Source organism: Cyprinus carpio, chromosome A4 (genome assembly GCF_018340385.1).
Source record: "Cyprinus carpio isolate SPL01 chromosome A4, ASM1834038v1, whole genome shotgun sequence".
NCBI lineage: Eukaryota > Metazoa > Chordata > Actinopteri > Cypriniformes > Cyprinidae > Cyprinus > Cyprinus carpio.
Window position 1 is genome coordinate 11,159,838 of NC_056575.1, and position 26,584 is coordinate 11,186,421.

A 26,584-nucleotide genomic window follows, 5' to 3' on the forward strand; every position below is an offset into this window, starting at 1 on the left:
CTGCAGAGTCCAGCGTGCCCTGTAATAACAGTTAATTGCAGAATTAGCTTACCGTTAAGTTCCTTAAGTACTGATTCATTGTTTTACAGCCAGATAGATTCCTAAAGCCTGTGGCGACACAAGTTTATCGTGAGAAAGAGATAGCAGAATTGGGTGAAAGGTCACTGAAGAGATACTGGAGCTCATGTGCGTGTTCACATGAAGATGATAATCACAGGGACCATCTCACTTATATTTCATCTGACGTCTTTAAATAAACAGCTTAAAACGTCTGATACAGTCTGTATCCTCCATGACTACAATGACCCATCATGAACTCACACTCCAAAATGACACATGAACAATTAAGCAGGAGTCATTTTGGCCACATTCAAAAAGATGACCTGTCTCGTTGCATCTGCCTATGCAACTATGCCTATGATGACCTGCCTACCAAAAGTGTAAGTAAGAGAAAGACAATGGGAGGGACTTACTCTAAGAAGGAGGAGTCAATCAAATGCATATTAACCAACTGGTAGGGGCTGATATGGGCTTTGTCCAATCATATGAGAGAGTTTTGAGCGTATTCGACACCTCATCGGGGGACTGACTTACCATGTTTGCGTGTAGTGTTGGGGGGCTGTCGAGCAGTCGTGGAGATCGCGGGGACACTTTGCTGCAGTACGTACTCAGGGGCAAGTGAATGACAGCATGTCCGTCAACCTCTTCATCCTCCAATCGCTGTCTGCTCGTCGCCATGACTACCTCTCCATCTGTTCCCCCATATGGAGAGGCTGGTCGCTTGGAAGACATCCTGGAAAAATGAGAAAGGAAAAGTGACTGAGGCATTCAGGAAAGACATTGCAGAGACAGAGACGTTGTTTTTTGCTGTTGTTTAATTGTGAGTGACATATATGGGAGCATTTCACACACATACCTGACACACACTACTCGCATAACGACAGCCATCAATGCCACAGCTTTGCCCACATCCATCCTTCCATCAAAGAGACGTCCCACCTACACTATCACAGAGCCATTTACTGTAGCAGCACCACACACAATGTGTTTAGCCAGCCTGTTTGATGTAAAGACTCGAGCGGCCCATTAAAGAAAAGTGCAGACGGCCCAGCGCACATCAAATATCACGTTAGCCAAGAACACAGACAGACAATGGTGTGTGCGTGCGTTTGTGTGCCACAGTAGATGTTAATGACAGTGTATATGGTGTTGACAATGCCAGAGAAAATAGGCCTTGATGATGGTCTGTGTTCCTCTGATACCGTCAGGAAGAAAAAGCATTTATTAAATGAACTCTCTCTCCTACAATGCACGGGGAGGAAAAATGAATATGCTCTCGTAATAAGATTTCATCTGTTTTACGGCATTGCCTAAGTGCTTTCATAGACGCTTCTCAGCCTTGGGGCTAGTGTTACTATGGCCCTGGGGTATAAGTACCACTCTTTTAAGAGAAAAAGACAGACAAGGATAAAGAGAGATGGAGAGAAGTACTTTTATTTGGCTCCTACTCTGCAACTAAAAGAACTGGCAAACAAATTTTATTTGACTGCAGTGTAGTAGTAATTTTGCTTTTCCCCATAAGCTGTTTTATAAGCAAAGTTATGGAAGTTCATTCTATATACTATACATAATATTATATATCATAATTATTAAAATATATACTTCATCAGGTGTGACCCTGAATAATCAAAGATTTGATGCTTCGATAGGAGAAGCATGATTCGATCGCCAATCTCACAGTCGAATATTCGCAGAGGTGTTATGATCATGCCATTTTGTCTACATGGGGGTGCTCAAATGTCTGATTTCACATAGAACTACTGGTTTTCTCCCAATAAGTTAATATACAATCTATTAAAATAATGCTGTAAATAACAATCTGAAAAGAAAGAAGCTTCAAATAGCTTCCTATAGATTTAAATTTCCCTTTCCATAATCAGTGACTGACAGAGGAGCATCTTGGCGGCAGGGACTTAAAATTTTAATAAGACTCAAACTGACACTCAAACGGATTTTTTCAATCAGGTATGGTACAAGTGATTTCAAAACATTTCTGCTGGTATATATATTGTGTATATATTATTTATCTCGTATAAGATGCATTTGGTTGAGTTGCGCTGCAGTAAAATTCATTGTACTACTTCATTGTAGTACTACGGTGATTATCTCTCTTAGCGAGCAGGACAAACAACAATGCAGAATATTAATAATAATGACTGGGACTGTCATATACATAACAATTATAAGGAGAACACTATTATAATAAAACGCTGTGCATTTTTAGAGTTTAGTTGCTGTGTTTCTGCACGTTATTGCGTGAAGAATGACTCCACAAAAGGAGTTCATTCAGAGCTGCGCTGTCACGTTCATGTGCATTCGGGGCATTTAAAGCAGATAGCCTATAAGTTGTAATACATTCGTTATGTTGTATGAATAACGAAGTGTATTCCATATGAGATAAATGAGGAGTTAAATCCCATTGATTAAAAAACTGCTGCTTCATTCTACTGGTCACCTTAAGCGCGCGCATCTCAAAACAGAAATGCAGAACATTAATAACTACTGTCATACACATCACGTTATAATGAGAGCACTATTGTAAAAAATGTTGTGAATTCTCAGGGTTTCGCTGACGTTTAATGTTAACTATCTTTTAATCAATACATTATTTACCCCGTTTGCATCTGTGAGGTGTCCCTTACACATTTTCCCTCTGTGTTAACGTAATTATGACTGTAGAATATCTGACTTGACTCTTGGTAATATATTTTGCCCCGCCCCCAAAACATATGATTCGACTATCAGTCGAATATCGGCAATTCCGATTCAACTATGAAAATCCTTAGTCGGGGGACACCCCTATACTACATACACAATTATTTTGCATAATTGCAACTTAATATCTCACAACTGTGACTATTCCTCATAATTGTAACTTTCTCATAATTATGATTTTAAATATATCACAAGTGTAACTATATTTTTGTGACTTTATATTGCGTAATTGTGACTATTACAATGTCAAGTTTGTATTTCTCACAATTTTGACTTTCTCTTAGAATTACAACTGTCTTGTAATTTATGACTCATAATTTTATGACTCTTAACTTTATCTTACAATATCTTTCTATATCTCTTAATATACCAATCTCATAATTGTAAATTAATTCTTGTAATTGCTAACAATTGTGACTTTCAGATAATTAGGACTTTCTCAAAATTCAACTTTATTTCTCATTATTGCTACTTTATTTCCTGTAATTGGAACTTTTTCCACAATGTGACTTTATATGTCATAATTGCGAATTATTTCTCATAATTGCTCACAGTTGTGACTTTCTCATAATAATGACTTTATATCTTCAAATTGTGACATTCTTATAATTCTGACTTTATTTCTCACAACTGTGACTTTATTTCTCATTATTGCACCTTCATTTCCTGCAATTGCAACATTTTTCACAATGTGAGTTTAAATCTCATAATTGCGATTTCATATCTTATAATGCCACTTCATATCCTGCGACTTTATATCTCACCTGTGATTTTATAACTGACTTTACAGCTCACTGTTTACTTTTTTTTTTAACTTTATCTTACAATTACTTGATATATTTTATGCTCTAAGGTAGAAAAATTAGACTTACATACAGTACAAAGTTGGGGCAACAGAGAGGTTACTTTTTTGCACAAATATCTATCATCAAATAGCATCCGTAGTCTCGGATACAGTCCAGGTTGCGTGTGCTGAACTGTATGGTACTTCCATAGCTCTGGTCTGACTCAGACACCACATCTGGTGGAGCTCCTGAGCACTGCTAAAGTTTCTCTTTCTCTCATTTACTGCTTATTTGGTTTAGATTAGCTGTAAAGACAAACATCATATAATGTTTCTAACTGTCTGGACGGGATAAATGAGACTCACCTCATTCAAACCCAAGGCTGGCAGCTATGGAAATAATGAAGACATGCTTAAGACCACTTCGACTAACTGTATAAATGAGACGAAGTAACGAATTAAATGATAAACTATGATGCAGAGTCTGACAGTAACTGCTCTGTCATAAACACTGTAACACAGGTGTGTGATATGTACAATTGTGAGTATTAGTGACTATATCTGCGTTAATTTGGCTATATGAATGTGAATGTGTGTGAATGGGGTACCTTGGCTGTGTGCTGGTTCACACTGGGGCAGTAAAAGCAGTCTGTGCAGCTGTATAAACTGCAGTTGGGCCATCAGAGCCGCACGGCCTGTCTGCCCCTCCACCAGCACTGTGTTTACTCTACCTCCAGACACTCACACACACTGGGCCCTTTTGTTTCACTCTGACACACACACCTCTGTGCCGCTCTCTCTAACACACCAACCCCCAACACACACATCAGGACCAACAAAGACACATACACGACCCTAATCTAAACGTAGGCAATCGAGAAACGGTTCTTATTGGAACCGGCAAATTGCCTGTCACATCGAACTCGAACCCGAGAACTGTTGTTTTAATAACTGTTTAGTTAAGGCTTCTGAAACTTAAATCAGCATAATAAATAGCTGGAAAGATTTGTATTAAAAATAATACTTCAATTTTTTTTTTAAAGAATATTGAAATAAGTAAGTAAAAACAACCTTTGAGTATATAATAACTAAAAAAAAAAAAAAAAAAGTCAAATACTTTCAAAAACGTTCTAAAAAGAATCATTAATGGAACTGGAATTATTTAGTGGAACTGGATTTAGAACCAGAATTTTTCACGAATCTCATTCTCAAGGCAATATTCCTTATAAAAATACTCAGGAGTGAATTTTCAATTGAAATATATCTCCAGCATTCAATTTACAACTAATTCACAGCTGTTTCCTAAATCTGGGCATACCTTTAGACACGTCTGCATCTCTTTTCCGCTCTTCCCTGTCTCACGCACTCTTTCTATTGCCTCTCTACTTCCTTGCCGGCCCACTGACAGAGGCTTTTCACAGCTCCTCTTGAGCAATAAAATGTCTATTTTCCTGCGAGCCTTTGAAGTATAATTACTATACAATTCCACTCCCCAGGTGAGCAGGTTATAGCCACTATTTCATTTAAAGTTGGCAGACCTGTCGTGGTGGAGAGTCTACATGAAACATTTAAAGCTTGTCGAGATGTTGGGATTAAAAAAGAGAGGGTTTTATTAAGCAGATGAATTGCCAGAAAAGCTGGTCTCCAAGGTCATAATTAGCAGCCATTAGCATAATTTCACTCCATCCTTCTGTGGTTCCAATAAAGGCCGGCCTGCCAAACACACAGACCTTGTCCACTGACTCACACACACTCTCTCTCTCTAACACAACAGACGCACAAAGAACAGTCTCTGAAGCGAAGACTTCCTTACAGGCTAGTCATGTCTGCTTATTTGCATTGTAAACTTTAACAGCGGTCTTCGCTGATTATCTGGTGGATTAATAACTTTATTGCCTTTCATTTTCACAAGGCTAAGAATAATGTTATTCATAAACAGCCTCGAATATCAAAGCCGAATGTGCTGATATGGATGAGGTGACTAAAGGAAGACAAATGATGTCAGTATAATCTCTAAACATCAGTATTATCCAGTTCGGGGTGTATTATCAAAGAAAATGGCATCATTTTTTCATATTTCGTAAACTTAAGCATTTCGCACCCCATCCCATCGCATTTGAACTGCAGGTCTAGAGGCTAACTTTCACGGCTAATCGTTAAAAGCTAATGGCTGCCCCTCTGGTGCGCCGCTCGGCCCCCTCCTGCAGACTGCGTGCGTTAAGCCCAGATTAAAGGCACACTTCCCCTTTGAGCTTAGACGCAGATTGAGCGCTCTCCTAAGTCCCTCTCATATCACATGTACATTTCTCCGCAGACGCTAATCGTCCAAAATACAGGGTCCATTAAACAGTGGAGTGGAGCTGCACTTTAAATACTGAATCTAGGAGCTTTACCTAATCACCATCAGCAGTGGTTAACACTCCAGAAGTGCCTCTAATGACAGGACATAATTTAGAGGCTAAACGTGTCACATGCGCACACACTCGGATGTGCGCGGCCCACGGAAAAACTTGCATGATGATGCTTTGTGGATGTTGCCCGCATGCCTATGATAAAAATCATTTAGATACACAGAGCGTGGTTGAAAATGTCATGATAGGCACCTTCTGTTGTTTTGACATAATGCTGATAATATTAATTATCATTATTTTATGCAACACTTACTGCAGCCTTTGAATAAAACTTAATATAAGAATAAAACTAGAATATATATATAATTTACAAATTGTATAAATTTCATATAAATGTAAAGTGTATGTCAATAAAGATTTAGCTCACTTGTGGGAAATTTTTATCTAAAGTAAATCAACACAAACAGTGCCATATTTTTAAAGCATACCCTGACATTTTTTTTCTGAGGCATTATGCTCCCTTAAAAAATATAAAAACATCATTACACTGGGTGAAGGTAAATTCCTGTGTAATATGATAATTTGATTAGGAAGGTCAGCTCTTCTTTGTTATCAGACTGTGGGAATGAAACAAAGTGTGTCCAAAAGTTCAGACAATCAGCCCGTTCAACACAGATAACAACAGTGATGCCTTCGGTAGGAAACTGAGAATACCTCACAATCCACCCAGACATTAGGAACATCCCTCTCTCTCCTCTTTATCTTCTGCTCCCAGGGCGATAAAGTCGTAGATAGTCCCGTCAGGACATCCCGCTTTTGCACAATCAACCATTTGTGCCCAACTCTCTCTGTTTTGAACAGTCTTTTAAGTATATTACTTTACAGCTATTTATAGCTCTCTCAATTTTTCTCTCTGTGGGAATAGAGCGGCTGGCAGCAGGGCAGAAGCAAAGAGCGAGTCAGAGAGAGTGACTCCGCTAAAGTAAATTAATCTGTAGTGCAAACTTGTGAGGGCTCTTCATCATTCACGCCGTAATCACTAATCACAGCATTCACCGCTGCTGCTATAAAGGGCACTTGGATTTGTGTGTGTGTGTATGGTGGGGAGGGGGGGTTAATTTACCAAAACTTAATATAAAGATATACTACTGGGATCTGTATTGGATAGTAGTTTGTTTTTGAAAAATCACACATAGAAAATTCTTTAAAAATCTACCACCCCTTAAAGTCAACGAATAATAATTTCACACAGGCATACATGTCTCTAAATACACACATTATTCACACACGTACTCAGAGAAAACACAAAGCCGTCTCTGTTTTTCCCTCTGACGCGAGGGCTGCAGGGACACCCCAATTTCCTGTCCAGCGTCGCCACAAAAGGCAAGAACACAGAGCCTAATGTCACTGTCAGCCATTACTGTTTAGGCATGGAGGTGAAGTCACACACACTTACAAAATCAAAAGTCATATGAGCAAAGGCGAAAACAAGCCTGCTCGCACACACAAACGCAAAATAAGCAATGGTGTGTGTGTGCCGCTGGGTGGACACAAGGCACCAGCGAACACTGTGCCCACAGCGCCAAGGCAACTGCTGCATCAACACACGCACACACACACACACACACACAAACACACACATACAGAGGGGGGTTACCAGTATTTTAGTCATCACTTGATCTGTCTGCATAGTTTCCAGTCCTCTCTCTTCTCTAATTATTTATTTCTCTGGACTGAGTCATGTTTTCACTGACATTTTACATATTACACACATACACACACTTGAAAATTCTATGAAAACTTTCTCAGCCTCTGCTTGTCTTCTTTTAGTATGTGTAAGTGTCTGTGAATATGATGCTCCCATCAAATGCTTATCCATCATGATTTGCACCCAGAAGCCCCTGCGGCTGTGAAAACGGGTGCTGGTATAATTTACTCCATCCATACAGGCCTGTACAACAACAAATTGGGTGTAACAGTCCTCCACCCAGACTCCTCCTTTACCTACATGTACAGAGCCATTATTATACAGCTTGAGGGATTGGACAGAAAAAAAAAAGCATTTATCAGAACAGTCCATTGATTTTTATTATCCTTCCCATGATGCAATTGTCTCTGACCTGTTGTCATACGGTTTCTGTGTTACTTATCCTCTCAGTCTTGATAAATAAGACTTTAACCTTAACGGGACAAACTCAGTTCCCCTCAGTCTTACCTCACCTACCGACAGCCAACTGATCACACAGGAGATCTCTGAAAAAAAAGGGGGGGAGGAGGAAACACTTCAGCATTCTTCTCTGCTGACCCTCTTTTTTTTCATGGAGACACAGTTATCAAGCCGCTGCAAGAGCTCATAACACGGACTACACAATGGAGCCAGTCTGCAATGAATGACCCAGAGAGAAGATCCAGAACCTCCATCAATCAGACAGAAGACACACACACAAACACACACACTTTAAACCTAAATGAGAACATAACATAGATTTATAATGATTTTATATGACAAACACACACCTTAACTTTACTCCTAAATGATAGCATTCATAAACACAAACAAAGCTATCTTCAGACATATCTCGCTCGTTTACAAAAAAATAACAAAAAAAGCTAACTAAATACAAACACACAAACAACACACACACACACACACACATTTGTTTTTCTATCATTGTGGAGACTTTCCGTTCACTTCTTTTGTTTTTCTACACAGCAAAAAAAAAATTCTTTCCCCAAAACCCCATATAAACTTTCTAAAGTTAAATTTAGACAATATTTATTATGTTTACTAAGCTGTTTGTTCCACTCAATTTAGAGTAATATCTTAATATAGTGCCTCAACCATAGACTTCAATTGTTTTTAAATTAAGCTAATTATAAGCACTATAGTGCAGCTCTGGCCTTAACCCTTTGCATTTTTAGAATATATATAGTAAAAACCACATTCTTTATAATTTTTTTTCCCCCCAAATGATTAGGTCTCTGAATGTTCTCCAAAGGAAGGTTTTGTTAGATTTATCTCACTTCTGGGGACAATTTCGTCTCTATATCGAAGTACATAAACCTACTCCTTCAGCTAGATAACGCCACAATTCGGGTATGCTACAAAACAGTTTGAAAGTAACATGTACTGAAAAAGGTAAATGCAGGCAGGTGGTTTAATCTGTTTTATCTTTGATGCAAAGGAATCAAAAATTGAAGTGCATCAGCCACATTTGTGACCAGCTAGTTCAATCACACACGCTTAGTACTGAACGAATCCACTGTGTTTTTTGTGTATCTTTACCAGTAAGAATTGACTGACCCAGAGACAGACAGACAGAAGAAAGAGAGTGAGAGAGAGAGTGAGATGTAACACAACCATCCATTAAAGCAGGGAGACAAATGGAGAAGTGTTAAAGTCCCTTTTTACCCCTCCCTCCCTCACTCGCTCGCTGTCTCTCTCTTTGAGGAATGTGACAGTTTGGCCATAGAATCTCCTCTGTGCTCCTCCCATTAAAAAAAAATTTAAGAAAAAAATAGATTTTAATAATATTTAATATAAATTATATTTAGTAATATATTTAAAATATTTAGGATAAAGATATAACAATATTTTAAGCAAAGCAACATTTCGTATAATTATCTACTACTGTTTATAGTACAGATCATTTGAAAAACACTTAATAGTTCTGTATTTTTAGATGTCAAATATATAAAATAAACGACACTAAACAGGAAATGTTCTTAATAAATCAATTAAATGTCCATTTTCGTACCATCACATTTTCATTTTATAGTGTGCTAATTTTAAAATGTAAACAAAACTAAATTTAGATGAATCTTTTTAATTTAAACATTCATAAGTTAGAATCAAACAAATACATTCAGTGTTCAAGAATGTCAACATACAAACAATTATAAATTACTTTGTTTCACCATCAAACATGATAATTTCATTTTTTCTAGGTCTCATTATTTCCTCGCATGTCAGTAAAACTTACAGTGTTTCAAAAACACTCAGCATCAGGACAGAAGAGACACGCACAGCCACACATACACTCTACACGGAGAAACGCTGCACTTTCGCTGTCCCGTCCTCGCTCTCTCTCTCTAACACACACACACACATTCAGTTTCATGCTCTTTAACCACTGACAGCCAGCATTACTGGAAGGTAGAGTTTAACCATCCTTTTCATGGTTGATGTCATTGTAATCCCTGCATTTATCACTATACTGTACATTCTGCTTTCCTATGTAATCCTTTAAATGTTTAATTCCTCATAGTTGTTGTTATCTTTTTCCGCCCCCCCCCTCCTCATCCTCCCCCCGGAGAGAGTGTGATGATTTATTAAAAACACATTTTCCTGACGTATAAATGTGTTCTTAATTCAGGGATAAACCCCAGAGTTTATCACTGAACAAAAGATTAGTTTCATCTGGTAAAACAGTGCAGTGCTCTAATGCAATAAAATAAAAAAAATAAAAAAAATAAAAAATGTGTGTGTGTGTGTGTGTCGGGGGTGAAGCTTGCATTAAAACCGAGTATTATGGGTAATCTTCCCAATGGAGCTTTAAAGTCAAACCTTCTTTATTCGGCAGCAAAGCCACTTTTGTTGACATATTAAGTAGGTGAGAACATTTCCCACCTCGGACCACCACAACAGAAGGCCAATGTAGACACCTGGCCTCAATAAAACACCAAAACAGCATAAACAAGATTAAAACAACACGGACAAATGGGAAAAAAGGCTTTGTGAAGCAAGAAAGTTGTACAGAAGTGAAATGCTATGTGCAACATGAGCAAAAGAAAAAAGGCTGTGCCAGGGAAATACTGACTGGAGAGCAACAACCCTTATCAAACACCATCTAACACCCACACACACACATATATATATTTAGATCTGTATGTGTATATATATATGTTGTACAAACACACAACGACAGCATGTAAAGACCAGAAGACATTTCCTTAGTTTCAAAGTGGGATACTGAGAAGAAAGTCCCAGCGTCCCATGCTCACAGAGTGCGTCTAAAAAACACACATCTCACAGTCACACTGAACTTTCTTCTCTTTTCTAAACCGCAAACACATTCACACACAGCCTGTCTTTAACATACCAAACAAACTAATAAAGTAGTCTGTTTCTAAAACTAACACACATATATTATCTCCTACTCATCTGCCTGTCCCACGCTCACCTCCTCCCGGCACGGCTTGGTAAAGTGAACGTCTCATGCGTGAGTGTGTGAACATACCTGTTAAACTCCTGAGGAAGCTCAGGCTCAGTAAGCATGCTGAAACAAGGGGTCTGAGATGCAGCAGTCCTTCCAAGACAACATTCGCGTCCGATACCCAGGGATCTCCGAGAACACACACACACATACACGCACACGCTGCCTGGTGCTCCTCTAACCTCTCGCAAAACCAAAGACTGTTTCTGTTTCTCTCCGTGCACACACACTCTCACACACCGAACCTCACACTCCCTCCCCTCTCTCTCTCTCTCTCCACCCCTCTCTATGGCTCTAAGCTGCTAGATCGCCTCTTAAAGGGCCAGAGCATGACATGGTGTAGCGCGGAGCGCAGTTTCACACTCATACACACACACATGCAACAGCACTGCCCCCTTCCTTCAGCCACAGTGTCCCTCTGTTGTGCTTCTGATCAAGCACGCACACACAAACACACACACACACACACTTGGCTTATCTAAATGTTCAGTATCATTTTTGTTTTACATAAATATAGTATTAATTACTACAGACTGTCCCTAAGCATAAAAGGAACATTTCAGTTTTAGAAAAATAAATGCATTTGCCAAATTTATGATTCATTTTCCATTTTAGGATGTCCCTGTATGTCTTCAAAAAAAGGTTGGCAAAATTTTGTCTTGCAAGTATAACTAAGTGCACATGCACACACACACTACTCAGTTAATTCACATTAAACGGTGATGTCATTCATAAGTCTGTTTGCTTCTACATATAAAAAAAACTTTATTTTTTTACTCAAACATCAAACAAGAATAAAACATAAAAACAAAACAAAAAATGCAAAAAAAAACAAAAACAAAGTAAAAACAAAATGTAAAAACAAAACAAAAATCTAAAAATAAAATATAATATAATGAACAGGCATGAACCAGAAAACCTCTTTTTAGGTCGAATTTCATCAAATTGACATGAATGACAAAAAGGGGCTTGAGCGCGTGCACGTCAAACACATACAAAGACATCTGAGTTTTCAAGCGAGCTCTATGCTTTGTGTTTTTATAGTGTAACTAACACACGGCCCCTGTCACTCTTTATTATAGAGAAAGAGAGGGGGAGAGAGAGAGCTAGACAGAGAGAGAGAGAAGGAGCTATTCTTCTAAATGGAGGAAAGCATGTCTGACAGATCGAAATACAGCAGCAAGACTGTAACGCTGAACTTTAAACAGAGCGTCAGTCTTTCTCAACCTCCTCACACACACACACACACACACACCACCTTCTGAACACATTTAGTCTAAGTTTATGAACTTGTACACACATACACACTTGCATGTAAATACTAATCATATCTCCTTTTTATGTCTCCTGCAGTCATGGTAATATTTACAACAATCAATGATGTATGGCATTTAATTTATGATAAGACTGAAAACCATATAATGTTTGGTATGTAATCCAATTTACTAAGTTAGTGAACTCAGAATAGCACTGCGCCCTGACCTCTTCAGCACAAACTGTAATAACAGTTAGAGCACTGTGATAACATTATTTGTGCATTTTCCTGTTGCTCACTGAGGAAATTGTTAGCAGCATGACAATGTTCAAGACACACACTGACCCGCCTGACCTCTGCTAGGACTGTACATTTGTAGAATTGCCCTAATAAATACAAATAACAGTGTTTAGTCTCTCTCTATGTCTGTATATATGTAATCTATTATAAATATATAAAACAGAATAAGTCAGACACATTCACCCAGAACATGTTTTTGTTTTGAAAAATGCAACGTAGATGCCTCATTAGCGACTGTTTCTATGGGCTGCTATACGCAAGCCGTCTGCCATATTGGAAGGGTCAACTTAACATCATTCACCATAATAATCAATGAATATTCAAAGATGCCACAAACCTTACATATCTATGGTTTTACCTCTCTCTCTTGCATTCTTACCTGTGAAAGGTTATCCCATTTCTTCAAGAATTTAAATCCCGGCAGGATTGTGGCATCTTTGAATATTCATTGATTATTATGGTGAATGACGTCAAGTTGACCGTTGCAAGAAGGCAGACGTGTCTACGTGCTTGGAGCTGTCGAATGAGGCATCTACCTCTACATATCTATGGTGTCATGTGCAAGACATTGCAAAAGACATGAGATGCGAGTCCAATGGTTAAATACCTCTGTCTAGCATGTTTACATAGAAAAACAATTGAAAAGTAGTGCAGTGGAACTGAAAGACACGTTTTGTGTGAACGGCTCCTTAGTTTCTTTTTTGACAATTTCTGATATAATGTGTGGTGCCTGAATGTGAAAAGTCAGTCATGATGCTAGAGTCAATCTAAATCTATGGGAATTCCACCTACCAAAAATTCTCTGATTGTTTAGAAACATAATAGCAAAATTCTACTCACTAGCCACATAGTTTAATTTATGTCCGGAGCACATACTGTGCTGGACAACATCCTTGCAAAAGTTCAATACTAGGGTTTAAGAGTTCGTTTAAACCTCAGGAGCAGTAATAGCGATGCTTGCCTTAGAAAGCACTAATACAATGTGGTGACAGAAGACAGGATATTGAAGAGATATTTCAAAGGCAAGAGAACACAGTGAATAAAATGCACACACATACATACATACATTCCAATCCACACAAACACCAGCGCAAGCGGCACATTAATTAGCTTCTCTCAGGTAGCAATTATCTGTAGTTAAACATTTTAACGATCTTTAGAGTCAAGGCTGCAAGGTGATAGAGAAATAGATGAAAATAAAAAAAAGAGTTGACATCAACAACAGCCAGTGAGACAAAGACGGAAAGCAGAAAATCCATCAGAACAGGAATAAATAGCAGTTCCAAACAATTTCATCCACTTTAAAAGCTGCTATTGATGAAGATGGCTTTTTAAGAGAACAGGAGCGTGAATGGAGAAGGCAGGTGCTTTCAAGGTTCAAACTCTCCAGATGGACTGATTTGCTCAATTCCATAAATCTACAAACTTCACTTTTCTAACTGAAGGCTTTTATGAGAGAACTGAACTACACCGCACACATATGTTCATGCAGGTCTTTGCATAAAATAAGCTATAAATGTACAGAAACATATGTGCATGTGTGTATGGTCTTTATCTGTTTATCTCTACAAATATATGCATCCAGCACATGCAAACACACAATAGGTCCCTTCAGCAGATGTGTAGTGTCCAAGCCCCCACACAGCTGTGCTGCATTAGAGGCCCCCAGTCTGACACAGACAGGCAGTAAACAATTCCCTTACACTGTTACACACACTGCTAGAGTTCAGCTATTACCCCCTAAGAGGCTAAATCAGCTTCCTGAAGCCCATCAGTATTTGTATCCTTCACAAAACCAAAGACGACAAAATGTGCTTCAAAATCAAGCATTTCACTTCATTTTATCCTCAGTATAAAAAGCTGTCATCATTTACTCACCCTCATGTCATTCCAAACCTGTACGACTTTATTTCTTCTGAGAAACGCACAAGAAGATATTTTGAAAAATGTGTACCTCAAAAACTCCAGTACCTCATTTGCATCATATGGAAAAGAGTGGGCAACACATTCCTAAACATTTCTCCTTTTAGGTTCTACAGAAGAAATAAAGTCATACAGGTTTGAAATGACATGAGGGTGAGTAAGTTATGACAGAATATTCATTTTTGGGTGATCTATTCCTTTATTGATCTCTACGGTTGCCCATCTATCACTCACTTCCTTTCTTTCTCTCTTTGGCTTGCGCAAGATGTGTGACAAGGTTGTGAAGTGTGTTTATCTGGACTGAAGGAGAGGAAATCTCTGTATGATGGCTGAGTGGCAGACGAGAGAAACCATTAAGATAGAGTCCTTATCTTCCCTCCTCAGCAGAAGACCGCTTTTACACACACACACACACACACACACACACACACACACACAGTGAAATTCTCTGTCTGTCTGCCTCTGAGTTTTACATGCAGGTCTAATAAGGTGCTCTGTTGTTGTAATGATAGTTTTTCCTCTGTTTCACCCACTAGGGAATCCATATTGCCAGTGAGTAGTGAATGACCAGCCACAAATTTTTGTTACACACACACACACACACACACACACACACACACACACACACACACACACACACACACACACACACACACCAAAAGTGTTATGGGTTTAAACTAACATGAGTAAATAATGGCAGATTTTTTTTTTTTGGTGAACTATTTCTGTTTCAACCTGAGTTGCAGAAACTATGACTGCATTGTGTAAAAAAAAAAAAAAAAAAAAACTTTAAGAATAAAGTCAGTTATAAGAATAGAGTTTAAAATTGTCTGGTTAAATTCCTAATATCTTAATAATAAAGTCAAAATTACCAGAACAAAGTCATAGAAATACAAGATTATAATATTTATAAGATTATTATAATATTTTGAGCATACAGTTAATATTTCGAGAGAAAAAAGTATTGCAAGAAACAACTTTGTTGTGTTATCTTCTATGTGAGAAATGGATGTGGGCGATTTATTTAAATCTACTTTAGGACAGGATTTAGCAATAAAGAAGTCCTTGGTCTTTTTGACACATCAGCACTGAGTTATAACTCAGACACTGCAGCGGTTATGTAGGAAACAATTTATTTAAGAGAAAAAAATACAGACAGACGTTTAGGAAATTGTCTCTTTTGTACAATCTGAAATGGCAACCAGTGGTATACTCCAAGGATATCGATGGTTACATCTGCGTGCTGTTCAAAGAGAATATGTTGTTTCTCAAGAGACTATGAGGATGAAAATCAAAGTATTCGACCCTGAAAGAGTGAGACACCGGCGCGCTCGATGTCTCCAATACTTCAGCCAAGGAGTTCACCACTGCTGCCATTTCTGATTTCTTTATTGCCAAATCTATTCTAAACTAGGATTTGACTAAATCCTCCACATCCATTTCTCACATAGATGCGACTGGAACAGTGTTGTGCCTTGCAATTGCTAAGACTTTACTCTTTTATTGATTTGACTTTGTTCTAGTAATTTCTAATTCATTCAACATAATTTTGATATATATATTTTCAAATTCAATCTTACAATGTGATCTTATGCTCACCAAGGCTACACTTACAGGTATTTAATCAAAAATACAGTAAAAATTTTCAGGAGCTATTACTCCATGTATTTACTGTCACTTATATAACTAATCAAAACTACCTAAGATAACAAATATCCATGTTTTATAAAATAATCAAAAAAATCAGGGTTCTGCTTTATGTCAGTGACACTTTCATACACACACTCTTTAAATTTCCAAAAACCCCCTGCTTTATGTCATTGAAGCTGCTCTTTTTCTTTTCTGGATTCACTTTCAAAGACCAACCCCACACGACTCAGGCGCAACAAAACAATGCATTACAATGAAGACATCAAACCACCACAACCGTGAACCGACAGTCAAGAACCAGTCTACTGGATTACAGGTACACACCAGACAGTTGTTGTGTTTCACTTTGCTAACAAGGCTGAAACGAGCTCTAACAGACTAAACTACTTTGCAGTGCAAGGCTTGGGGAAGAATAGTGTGAATGAAAGGGAGAGAGAGAAGAGAAAGAAATACCAAGTGTCTTCACGCCATTAGAGCCGCGATGGAGCGCTGCAGGAGCTCAAATAATGACGCACGATAATGTCCCCCCCAGAACCCACCGATCCATCCATCCGTCCTCTCACCCCTTCATCCCTCCCTCCCTCTGTCCATCTTCTCATTCATCTAGTCTTCCTAACACCAAACAGTCATGTTAGACTATTTTTTGTTTTGTCCTTAACTGGCCCACTGACTTAAAATGACTACTTATTGGGCACTATTTATTTAAAACCTTCTTAAGGCTCCATAAACAGTATCAGTTAAGTTGTAAATGAATATTCCCCCAATCTGACCCTTGGAGTTAAAAGGCAGATGGTGCTCCCGAACCTTCAAAACTTCAAAATGCTAATTATCCTCAAGTTCTCCTTAAAAGCCCTTATACTAGCTTTGCCATCACAGGAATAAATTACATTTTAAAATGCATTAAAATACATTCACAAAAAAAAAAAAAAAAAAAACAAACAACAATATTACTATTTCTACTGTATTTTTGATCAAATAAATACACCATTGGTAAACAACAGAGACCCAAAAACATGAACAAATATTATCAACCGAAACTTCTGGATAATAATGTAATAGTAGACAAAATAAAGAGCAAATGATATATTTTATCATTCTTGTGCTGCCGCAGAAAATAATGGGAAATGAACTTTGGTTACACAAGCCTATTGCCTCAAACTATTTTCTGGCAAGCCTAATTGTATACAAAATGCATATTGTATGCAAAATGTGAATTGTACATTCACAACCAATTTAATCATGATCAGTTTCAATTACCCTCCACCATGTTTCTGTAATTGACAGCACAGAAAGTAGTTTTCAGATAATATCTGGAAGCTTTAAACCAGGGGTGTCTAATCTCATGACCATCACCACTTAGTTTCCCTAAATAATCTAGATAAAGGCTTGTGTTAGAGTATGTCTATATAGTACATCGACCTCGTTACAAAAACCCAGACAATTTAAGTGTCAGTCCTGGGTTCTACACGTGACAGAGTTCGGCGAGAGTATACACCTGACAGGTCTCTTCTGGAAAGTCAAGAGCACATGCGGCGAGACAGCACAGGCAGGAACGAAAAAGGAAAGGAAAACAAGAGAGGGAAAAAGCAGCGTTGAGATGATTCTCTACAGTGGCTTTGTGTCGCTCCTCTAAAAGTCCATCTGTGAGAAGCTGGATGGAGCGAAGCTCTCAGATCTCCAGCCTGCAGCTAAAACACCTCCTCATCCTCCGCCTGCCTCCATGCCTGTACTGATGCTGCCACCGCATTCGCCTCTTAACGGTGAATGAAGCGAAGACCAAAGCTCTACTGTGAGATGAAAATAGAGTTTATTGTCTGCAAAGTCGATTGTGTCTACCTAAGAATCGACCCAAAGCAAAAATGTATTGTTCAAAGGTTTTAGTTTGAGATATTGTTGGTGTCTCTTAAGGTATTTCAGGAGGAGACACATGTATGGAAGCTTGTAATTGCAACTTTATCTCTCATGGTGGGACTTTATCTCATAGTTACCTTTTTTATTTTTTACTCTTAGTTGGAAACTTTCTCAGGAGAAAAAACTGAGAAGCAGGAGACTCCATTTGCTCTCCATGTCATTTCATTGCCGTCTAGGAAAATCAATGTCATATCAAAGGGATCTCATTTTGTAATTTTTCTTTCGTCTGGCGATAGAAAGTTATTGTACGGCGGCGGTTTTCTTTTTTGTTCTGCAGGAACTATAATGTTTGCAATGACTGCTTTTGAGAAAGCTGATTAGCCTTCGAGGAAAAGCGAGAAGGAAAGAGAGGCAGCGGGAGTTCTGAGGGGAACCGCAAACAGATCTTTCTCTTAATCCTGTTCACCTGAAGGCACATCCTCTCTCTTTGCTTTCCCTTGTGCCACCCAGACAACTCTCCCTCTCTTTTTGCGTAATCCTCCAGCCATGTTTCCTCTCTGTGCCATGGGCGTCCTCGTCCATCCTGGACTCGGCTGCCAAAACACCCATTCTGCCCCCTCATGCTCCTGCCGGCAAACACTCCACTCTTCCCACCACGGTCCTGTCAACTCCCGAGGACTACAAGCTCAAAGCCCTACACCACCTCCCCTTTCCAGCCAAACACCTGACACTGCTGACCCTCAGAGGGGCAAATCTCCTAAACTACCTAACAGACACATACGGCCAACACTTACCATGCCAAACTGTCAGACATGGTGCCATGTAATCTCATCCAAACATCCTAGATCCTTCCTTACACACAGAAACACACACACACACACACACACACACACACACACACACACACACACACAATCTTAAACCTGCCAAACATCCAAGACCTTTTCCCATTCCCAGACTGCCAAATACCCTCAAACACTGCCATCCAGCACTAACTTCCTCAGGGAGGATTCTGGGAATGCAAAAGAGGGAAGTGTAAAAACAAAAGGAGGGAGGAAAGAAAGAAAAAACAAAGACCGAAAGGACAATGTGTTTACAATGTAATTATTACAAAATAATCAATATTTGTTTAGTACGTATTCATCATAGCACAATATAATTATACACATTCATAGACATCTCTGTCTCTCTCTCTCTGTATAGGGTGTAACTGACAAATATCCCTGGCAAAAAACTGAATTAAATTACAATAAATATGTACTTAATATAATTATTGTATTTAACAAATGTTGTATGATTAAATATGATATAATATTCAGACCAAATTATAGTATAACTAACAAGTCCCTGGCGAAATAAATGAAAATAAATGAAAAATGAAAATAAATAAATAAATAAAATAATACATAACATAATACTTACATAACTAATAACAATAATGAATATAATGAATGTATGATTAATTTATAATGAAATATTATATAAAATACATTTACAAATAAATATATCATAAAATTTTAAATATAGTGCAATTTAATTATGGCAATTGAAATCATAAAAGGCCCAAATATCAGGCAATTACTTGGCTTGACCACTATATTGGTCACTACTTTTTACCAAATCTTGACCTTAACTACTCATATATGGCTTAAAAGATTATTGCTCATTATTACCAGCATACAGGACGGTTAAGACTACAAGACATAGTAGTACAGCTAAAGCTCCAACATGCAGAGGGTGAATGTATATGTGCTTGTGTATGTTTGTGTGTTATCATGTCCACTTCCTGTGATCCCCCTCTGGCACACAGATGGTTAAGCCCACCCAGCACAGTGCAGGAGGGCGGGGGAGGGGCACGCACACAGGGCACAGGCTACAGATGGCACAGAGGGCATCGCCAAGCAGACTGCATGGCACGATGAAGGGAGGGGATGTGTGTGCGTCTGTGTGTGCGTTTGGGGTAGACAATACCCTGGTTGCAAACCACGTCTCAAAAAAAAAAAAAAAAAAAAAAAAAAAAAAAAAAGGTATCTCACGGGCACCTTATGGGCACGGGTCTCTGAGGGTTTGTCCTGTTTCTTCTGCACCTTCTCTACTGCTTCACTCTTTCTTTCTTTCCCATGTCACTTCCTCTCATTGTAGGATCTGTTTCCGATGCCATGCACTCTTTGATATTCAACAATGACTAATTCCCATCTGTTCACTGATCTCTACGGACACCACGTTCATAATTACACACACTTTTGATTGTTTCATTAGGAAAGAAAAATACAAGGCAGTTACGTGCCATGATATGTAGGTGGCAAGAATGTATTATTAAAAAAAAAGTGATTTACTTTAAAGGGACAGTTCATCCAAAAAGTGATATTTTTTTACACATCTTCTCGATGTTTATGTCTTCTATGGCTTTCTACTGTGGAAAAAAAGGTAGAAATGTTGAACAATGTGCTGGTGGCTTTTTTCCATGCAATTACAATGAATGGGGACCAGAGTTTTCAAACTCAAAAGTGTATGACTCAATCACTAAATGAAAGTCATATTGTATGACAGATCTATGTGATGAACAGCCCTATCAAAAAGACCAGATCAATTCTGTTTGTGAACAAATCGTTTAGCTTTTCTGAACTGGATCAACTAAAGCATTGAAAAGATTTTAAATAAAAGTTATTTTTTGTTCACAATATGCCATACCTCTCATTAACGTGCCAGTTAGAACTAGAGTAGATTTTGAGATTTTCAGTTAATATATTTCAGTCTGATTCTCATGCAATGCTTTTAAACTTCAGAAAACTCACACAGAGGACTTTTTCTGTCATTTTAGAGCTTGACAACCCCAATCCCTATTCACTTTCATTATACTGAAAAGAATCAGCATCCTATTCTTAAGTATTCTTAATAAAGAAAATCATACATTTTTGGAACAACATGAAAAAAATAGAGAAAAAACAGAATTTGCATTGAAGTGTCGTAGGTTATTAAGAAGTCACGACTCGGTGAAGTGCAGTAGAATTTAGAGCAGTGTGAAAGGCACCTGTTCATGTCCTATCTCTTCATCCTTTCCTCTGAGTTTGTATGTAACAGAGAGGCCGTGTGTTTGGGGAAAATGCCACGTGGGCAGGAGTCAAACAATAGCTTGCTCACACAGGTGACATCATGTCATAAACGCTGCCATTAAGAGAGCGGGGCCACGGAAGGGTTGCCATGACGGTAAGCAGACCACAGAGAGGATGTGGCACGATAGCCTCCACTGCTCCTACCAAAACACTTATATCATCAGGTGTAGTCACAATCACACGCACACACACACAGAACTCTATCTGGTCAAGTGCATGATGAGAGCCATCTTGGCTCCAACATTTTGGTTGGCTTTCATATGTAAACTCGAACCATAACAATTTCCTCACACAAAATACCCTAATTTCCTCTGTAAAGACACAAGACACTTTTCATTCAAATCAAGCAGCTATTTTTGAGAGTGAAAGAGTGAAGGAATAAACAGGTGGGTGAACAAATGATTGAGTGAATGTATGAATAATCAGCGACGCTTCAATAATGAGGATATTTCCTGTCAGCTTTCAGTGGCTGAAGAACAGATGTACCACACGCAGCAGATGCGTGCTGTTGGAGACACATCTGAAAGTTCATCTCGATGGAGGCCCTTTAAAAACACTTTCGGTTCAGATATTGTTTTATTTTTATTTTTTGCATTTTTTTTTTGTTGTTCCTCGCTCCTTGCTGCACCGTGCCAGAACTGGCCCGAGGAAAAAAAAAACGGTGGAAATCTTTGGCACTCTGCAAATCTTTGAAGCGATTTGGATAGAGATGACTTACGAAAATTACGAGCATATCGTCAGACTCCAGTTTGAATGCACATGAAACACAACAGTGGAAATTTTCTTCAAAGATAAGTATGCAGAAACACACAAAAACACACCCCTGCACTAACAAACCCACATACACACACTAGCCTTACCCTCATTTGCTTGGACTGAAGATGCTTTCATTTGAAACTGGAATAATTGAAAAAAAAAAAGGTACAGTTATGAATTATAACATGAAAAGTAAAAATGAATGAACATATATTATATTGTATACATTAATGTTCAAAACTTTGGGGACAATAGGTGTTTTTTTTTTTTAAAGTCTCTTATGCTTACTAGGCCTGCATTTATTTGATATAGTAAAAACAGTAATATTGTTTATTACATTTTATTTTTTGGGTTCATTTTAATGGCAAAGATTATTTTTCAGCAGTCTTACTCCATTAATACAATCTTCAGCATCACATGATCCTTCAGAAATCATCCTAATATTCATATTTGCTGCTCAATAAACATTTCTTATTATCATTTCTTAAAAAACAGCTGTGGAGCTTTTTGTGGAAACTGTGATACTGTTTTTTTTTTATGAATACAAGGTTCAAATAAAACAACATTTATCATCCAAAAGTATTAATTTAAAAAAAAGAAAAGAAAAAAAAGAAGAAAAGAAAAATCTTACTGAGTCCAGATTTTTTAACAGCAGTGTACATGGGAAAATATGTATGTTCTAATAAACTGCCAACACAACACAGTACTATTATTACAATGTTCTTTGGAATATATAATTATGATTGGTTAATTGTGACACTGTGCAGTCAAAAACTTTGATATAATGACTAAATTGTAGAATTTTCTGTTGTCCCTGGTGATTTCCTATATACATAGATATGCTAGATTAATTTGTCTTGTATTGTCTTGTAATTTTTTATACATAAAACAATATCAATTTAAATCAATTTTCCATGTCAAATATTTATTTTGAATATATATATTTTCATGGAATAAGTGAGACAGTCAGCTGGTCATAATCTCGAAATAAGAAACCTGATCACTGTCTGTGTTTATTTTTTGCAATAACAACAGGCTGCTTGTACATCATGTCTTAACTCGTTTAGAAACATGTTATATATTTAACAATGGCATAAAGTTGTCAGACCAACAGGCTGTCGATAATATCCAAACACAAATAAATAAGTGTATTTCGCTACATTTGTCTAAATTATAATACAGAACAGAAGTTTGAGAGTTTCTGGATATTTGGATGGCACAATGGGCATGGCTTTGTCAAGATGCTGCTGAGTCCCAGATCACATGGATTGTGAACACACGCACACACACGTACAGTGGTGTCTTTGTAAGTGAGGGCTGTGTGAGTATGATCTCTATGGATCTCCATTGTGGTGCCCATGGGAGCAGATGTCACTGGCATTCTTTCAATTGTCTCTCTCTCTGTTCAGAGTGCAAAGTGAACACCAGATGGAGAGACAGCGTTTTGTCCAACAACAACAACTCATCACAACAAACAACAACAACATATCATCAACAATGATTATCTTCCTCCCTCTACTTCACCTCTCCCCCTCCCCCATCACAAAAAAAAAAAAAGAATTTTTTTTTTATTTTTTTTACTTTTAACAGCCTTCTCTCTTCCACTGTACAAGCTCACTGTCTCTGAGGCTGGTGTAAGCAGGGGAGTCCCTGAGCTGTGTCTACAGTCAGGTGTGTCTATTATTTCATTAAGTGCTTTTCAGCCCAGAGGGGGATTTGGGGACACATCTTAAGGTTTGGTGTGACAAGGTCACAACCTCTGGTAACCTCTGCCTGACACAACACACAACCCCATTCCCCTGCCTTTAAATCAACATACACTAGAGATGGACACGTGCACCAGAGTACTCAAACAACGCATACATAAACAAAGTACTCAAGTAGTAGCATGTGTCGAAAACACAAGTCATCAGATGATTTATCTGTTGAGTACTCAAGTTGTTAGAGGATTTTTCTGTTGAGTGATCAAGTACTTAAAATATTCAATATTATAGATTAATCAAATTAAAAACATTTAAATTACAAGTACTAAGTTCATTACTATTTAAATTTGTTTATCTGCCAAGTACTCAGTTCATTTCTCTGTCAAGTTGGCAAGAAGTCGGATGACTCATCGGTTGAATTCTTGAGTACTTGGATGATTTAACTGATGAGTTTTCAAATGGACAGAACTTTATTTGTCAAGTAGTTGGATGATTCATGTCTGTCGGGCTCGGAAATCGTCAAATGATTTATCTGTCGAGTTCTCGATTAGTCAGAGGATTTACCTTTCCAGTATGTGATTAGTTGGATGATTTATACCTGTCGAGTAGTCTAATAATTTATCCGTCAAGTTCTTGAATAGTCTAATTATTTACCTGTCAAATTTTTTGATGATATATTTGTCAAGTACTTGAGTAATTGGATAATCTTTTTTTCTGTCAAGTAGACAAAAAAACCACAATGGCCATCTCTAATACAGATACTTCAAAGATTTTAAAAGTCATGCTGTCTGAAAGATCATGGGGACGTCAGGAAGCAAGAAAACTGAGGAGTGAGGAGATGAGGGGATGAAGATTTGGAGGACAAGTAGTAGAGGTGGCAGGGGGGCCCAAAACAGGAGGGCGGCAGAGAAGGTTAGACAGAATTGGGCATTGTTAAAGCGAGAGCACCACGTTCTGTTGATCCGAACTGATCCAAAGAAACAAAACCGCATTGTTCCTCGCAGATGGAAGTGAGTGTCGTCAAGGTAACCAGATTAATCTCCCCTTTCTGTGGTTCCTCCGGTGGAGAGTGCTAATCGGCGGGCTTCTTTCACGCTAAAGCTAGCCTCAAAGCCCAGCCTCTAACTAGCCCTCTAATTAGCCGCAATTACAATGAAGACAACATGATGAGATAATACAAATTTGCAAAATAATGACATACCACGACAAAATATTCCTCCTACTAAGCAGCGGGTTTGTTCTCTCTCCCTCTCTCCGTTTCTCCTCGGAGCCACAATGAGCCGGGGCCCTCCTAAAGCCGCCCGGCAGGATGGTGCTGCATTATCAGACACAGAGACTCATTGTCAGCCTGCTGTTTTCTTCAATCACCAGTCCATTGTCTGGCATCTTAAATAAAAACGACTCGAATACAAGCACACATAATGATCCCCTTCTCACCAGCATACAGAGCAGCACGGACAGCACTACACATCAAATGCACACTTGTGCACACACACACACACACACACACTGGCCCTGATGGACTCGGGCCCCGAACACACAGCAAAGGTGTTTCACAACACAATAAGTGTGAGGGAAAGCAGGATAGAGCTTGTGGGGGAGAAAACAAAAGAAAATGAACAAATGAAAGAGAGAGAGTGAAATGAAGAGGTGAACAGAACGGTGTGTACACAAAAGAATGATAGGAGAAGCAGACCGGAAAAAAAGGAAGGAAGGAAGGAAAAAAGTCCACAGGAGAGAGATGAGTGATGGAACAGCCTGTTTGTTTTCATGTGGTTAGATCAAATTAAACAGCCCTCAGTCAGCTAGACCACATGCACTTACGACATCAAATAAGATACAGATAAGACACAAGATACAGAGAGAATGACTGGTGATAGGATGTAAAAGACTGAGAAAGGGTGTAAAAACAGACACAGATATAGAAAGATATAAAGGAGGGTTCCAATATAATGTAATTTCGGACCCCTATATATGATTATCCCCTTTGCGACAAGCATAAATATAGATGCAACAACAACAACTCTTCTTGAACTCAATCTATGTGGTAATTAACATTTTTCCCTACAAATCTAAATTTGTAGATTTGTTATGAAAAAATATTACAATTAAATAAATGTGTTAAAATGCATTTAATTAAATTAGCACATTAACTTTGACAGCCCTACATTTATGTATTTATGTAAGTGTCACTTCACATACTACGTACAGATCTGACATGTACTGAGACTCACTTACACACTACATGCTCTCTATAGAAGAAAAAAAAAAACTAACAAATGCAGCCTCCCTGATGATAATATGTCTTAAGTTATTTAAAAGTCCAAATCAGCCCACATTGTTAACCTCAGCAGACCTGATAAATAATTTCAAGCAATATCACACTGCATCTCTCTCTCCAGCCCATGGCTGTCAGTGATTGGACGAGCCATTTTAAATCTCCAATCACTAAGCGTTACGCCCAATTTCTACAACAGATTTGCTGACCCAAAGCCCTGATCAGAGTTCAGCGTGTATGTGATATTGTGCACTATAGAGACGAGGGCAGCCAAAGCAAAGACTTTACCCTTAGAAGCATTTATGAAAAGACCCTCATCAGAGACAGACAGCCTCACTGCGCTGTTTGAAGTCTATTCCTCGTCATTAACCCAACCTGCATTCATTAACACGAACACAGTGGCTGTACTCAAAAGATGCCGCTCCCCTGATTCCTTTTTCCCCGTTGTTTTTCCTGCTACACCTTATTAGGGATTGCGCTCCTCAAACCAAATAATTATTTCAGATTCATTAAAAGAAAAAGATGAATAATGACACTGGGAACACTGGAGATTTGCTCTCTTTCTTAAACGGAGATATTTTCCCTTTGCTGTTGAGTAAACACAAGTTCAGCACGTAATGAGCAGAGAC

General features: G+C 38.3%; 1 protein-coding gene across 11 annotated transcripts in view; it reads right to left on the minus strand.

Annotated features, from left to right (window-relative positions):
• LOC109067363 (transcription factor SOX-5-like) overlaps positions 1-26,584 on the minus strand; it is a 189,588-nt gene that overhangs the window by 67,203 nt on the left and 95,801 nt on the right. For 7 of the 11 annotated variants that reach the window (XM_042740686.1, XM_042740693.1, XM_042740674.1 and 4 more), the window contains one exon: positions 595-793. In XM_042740686.1, the coding sequence (XP_042596620.1) occupies positions 595-793 (199 nt within the window). Of the gene's footprint in view, positions 1-594; positions 794-11,150; positions 11,407-26,584 lie in introns of those variants that run through there. The other 4 variants (XM_042740654.1, XM_042740663.1, XM_042740715.1 and 1 more) reach the window with 1 other exon arrangement.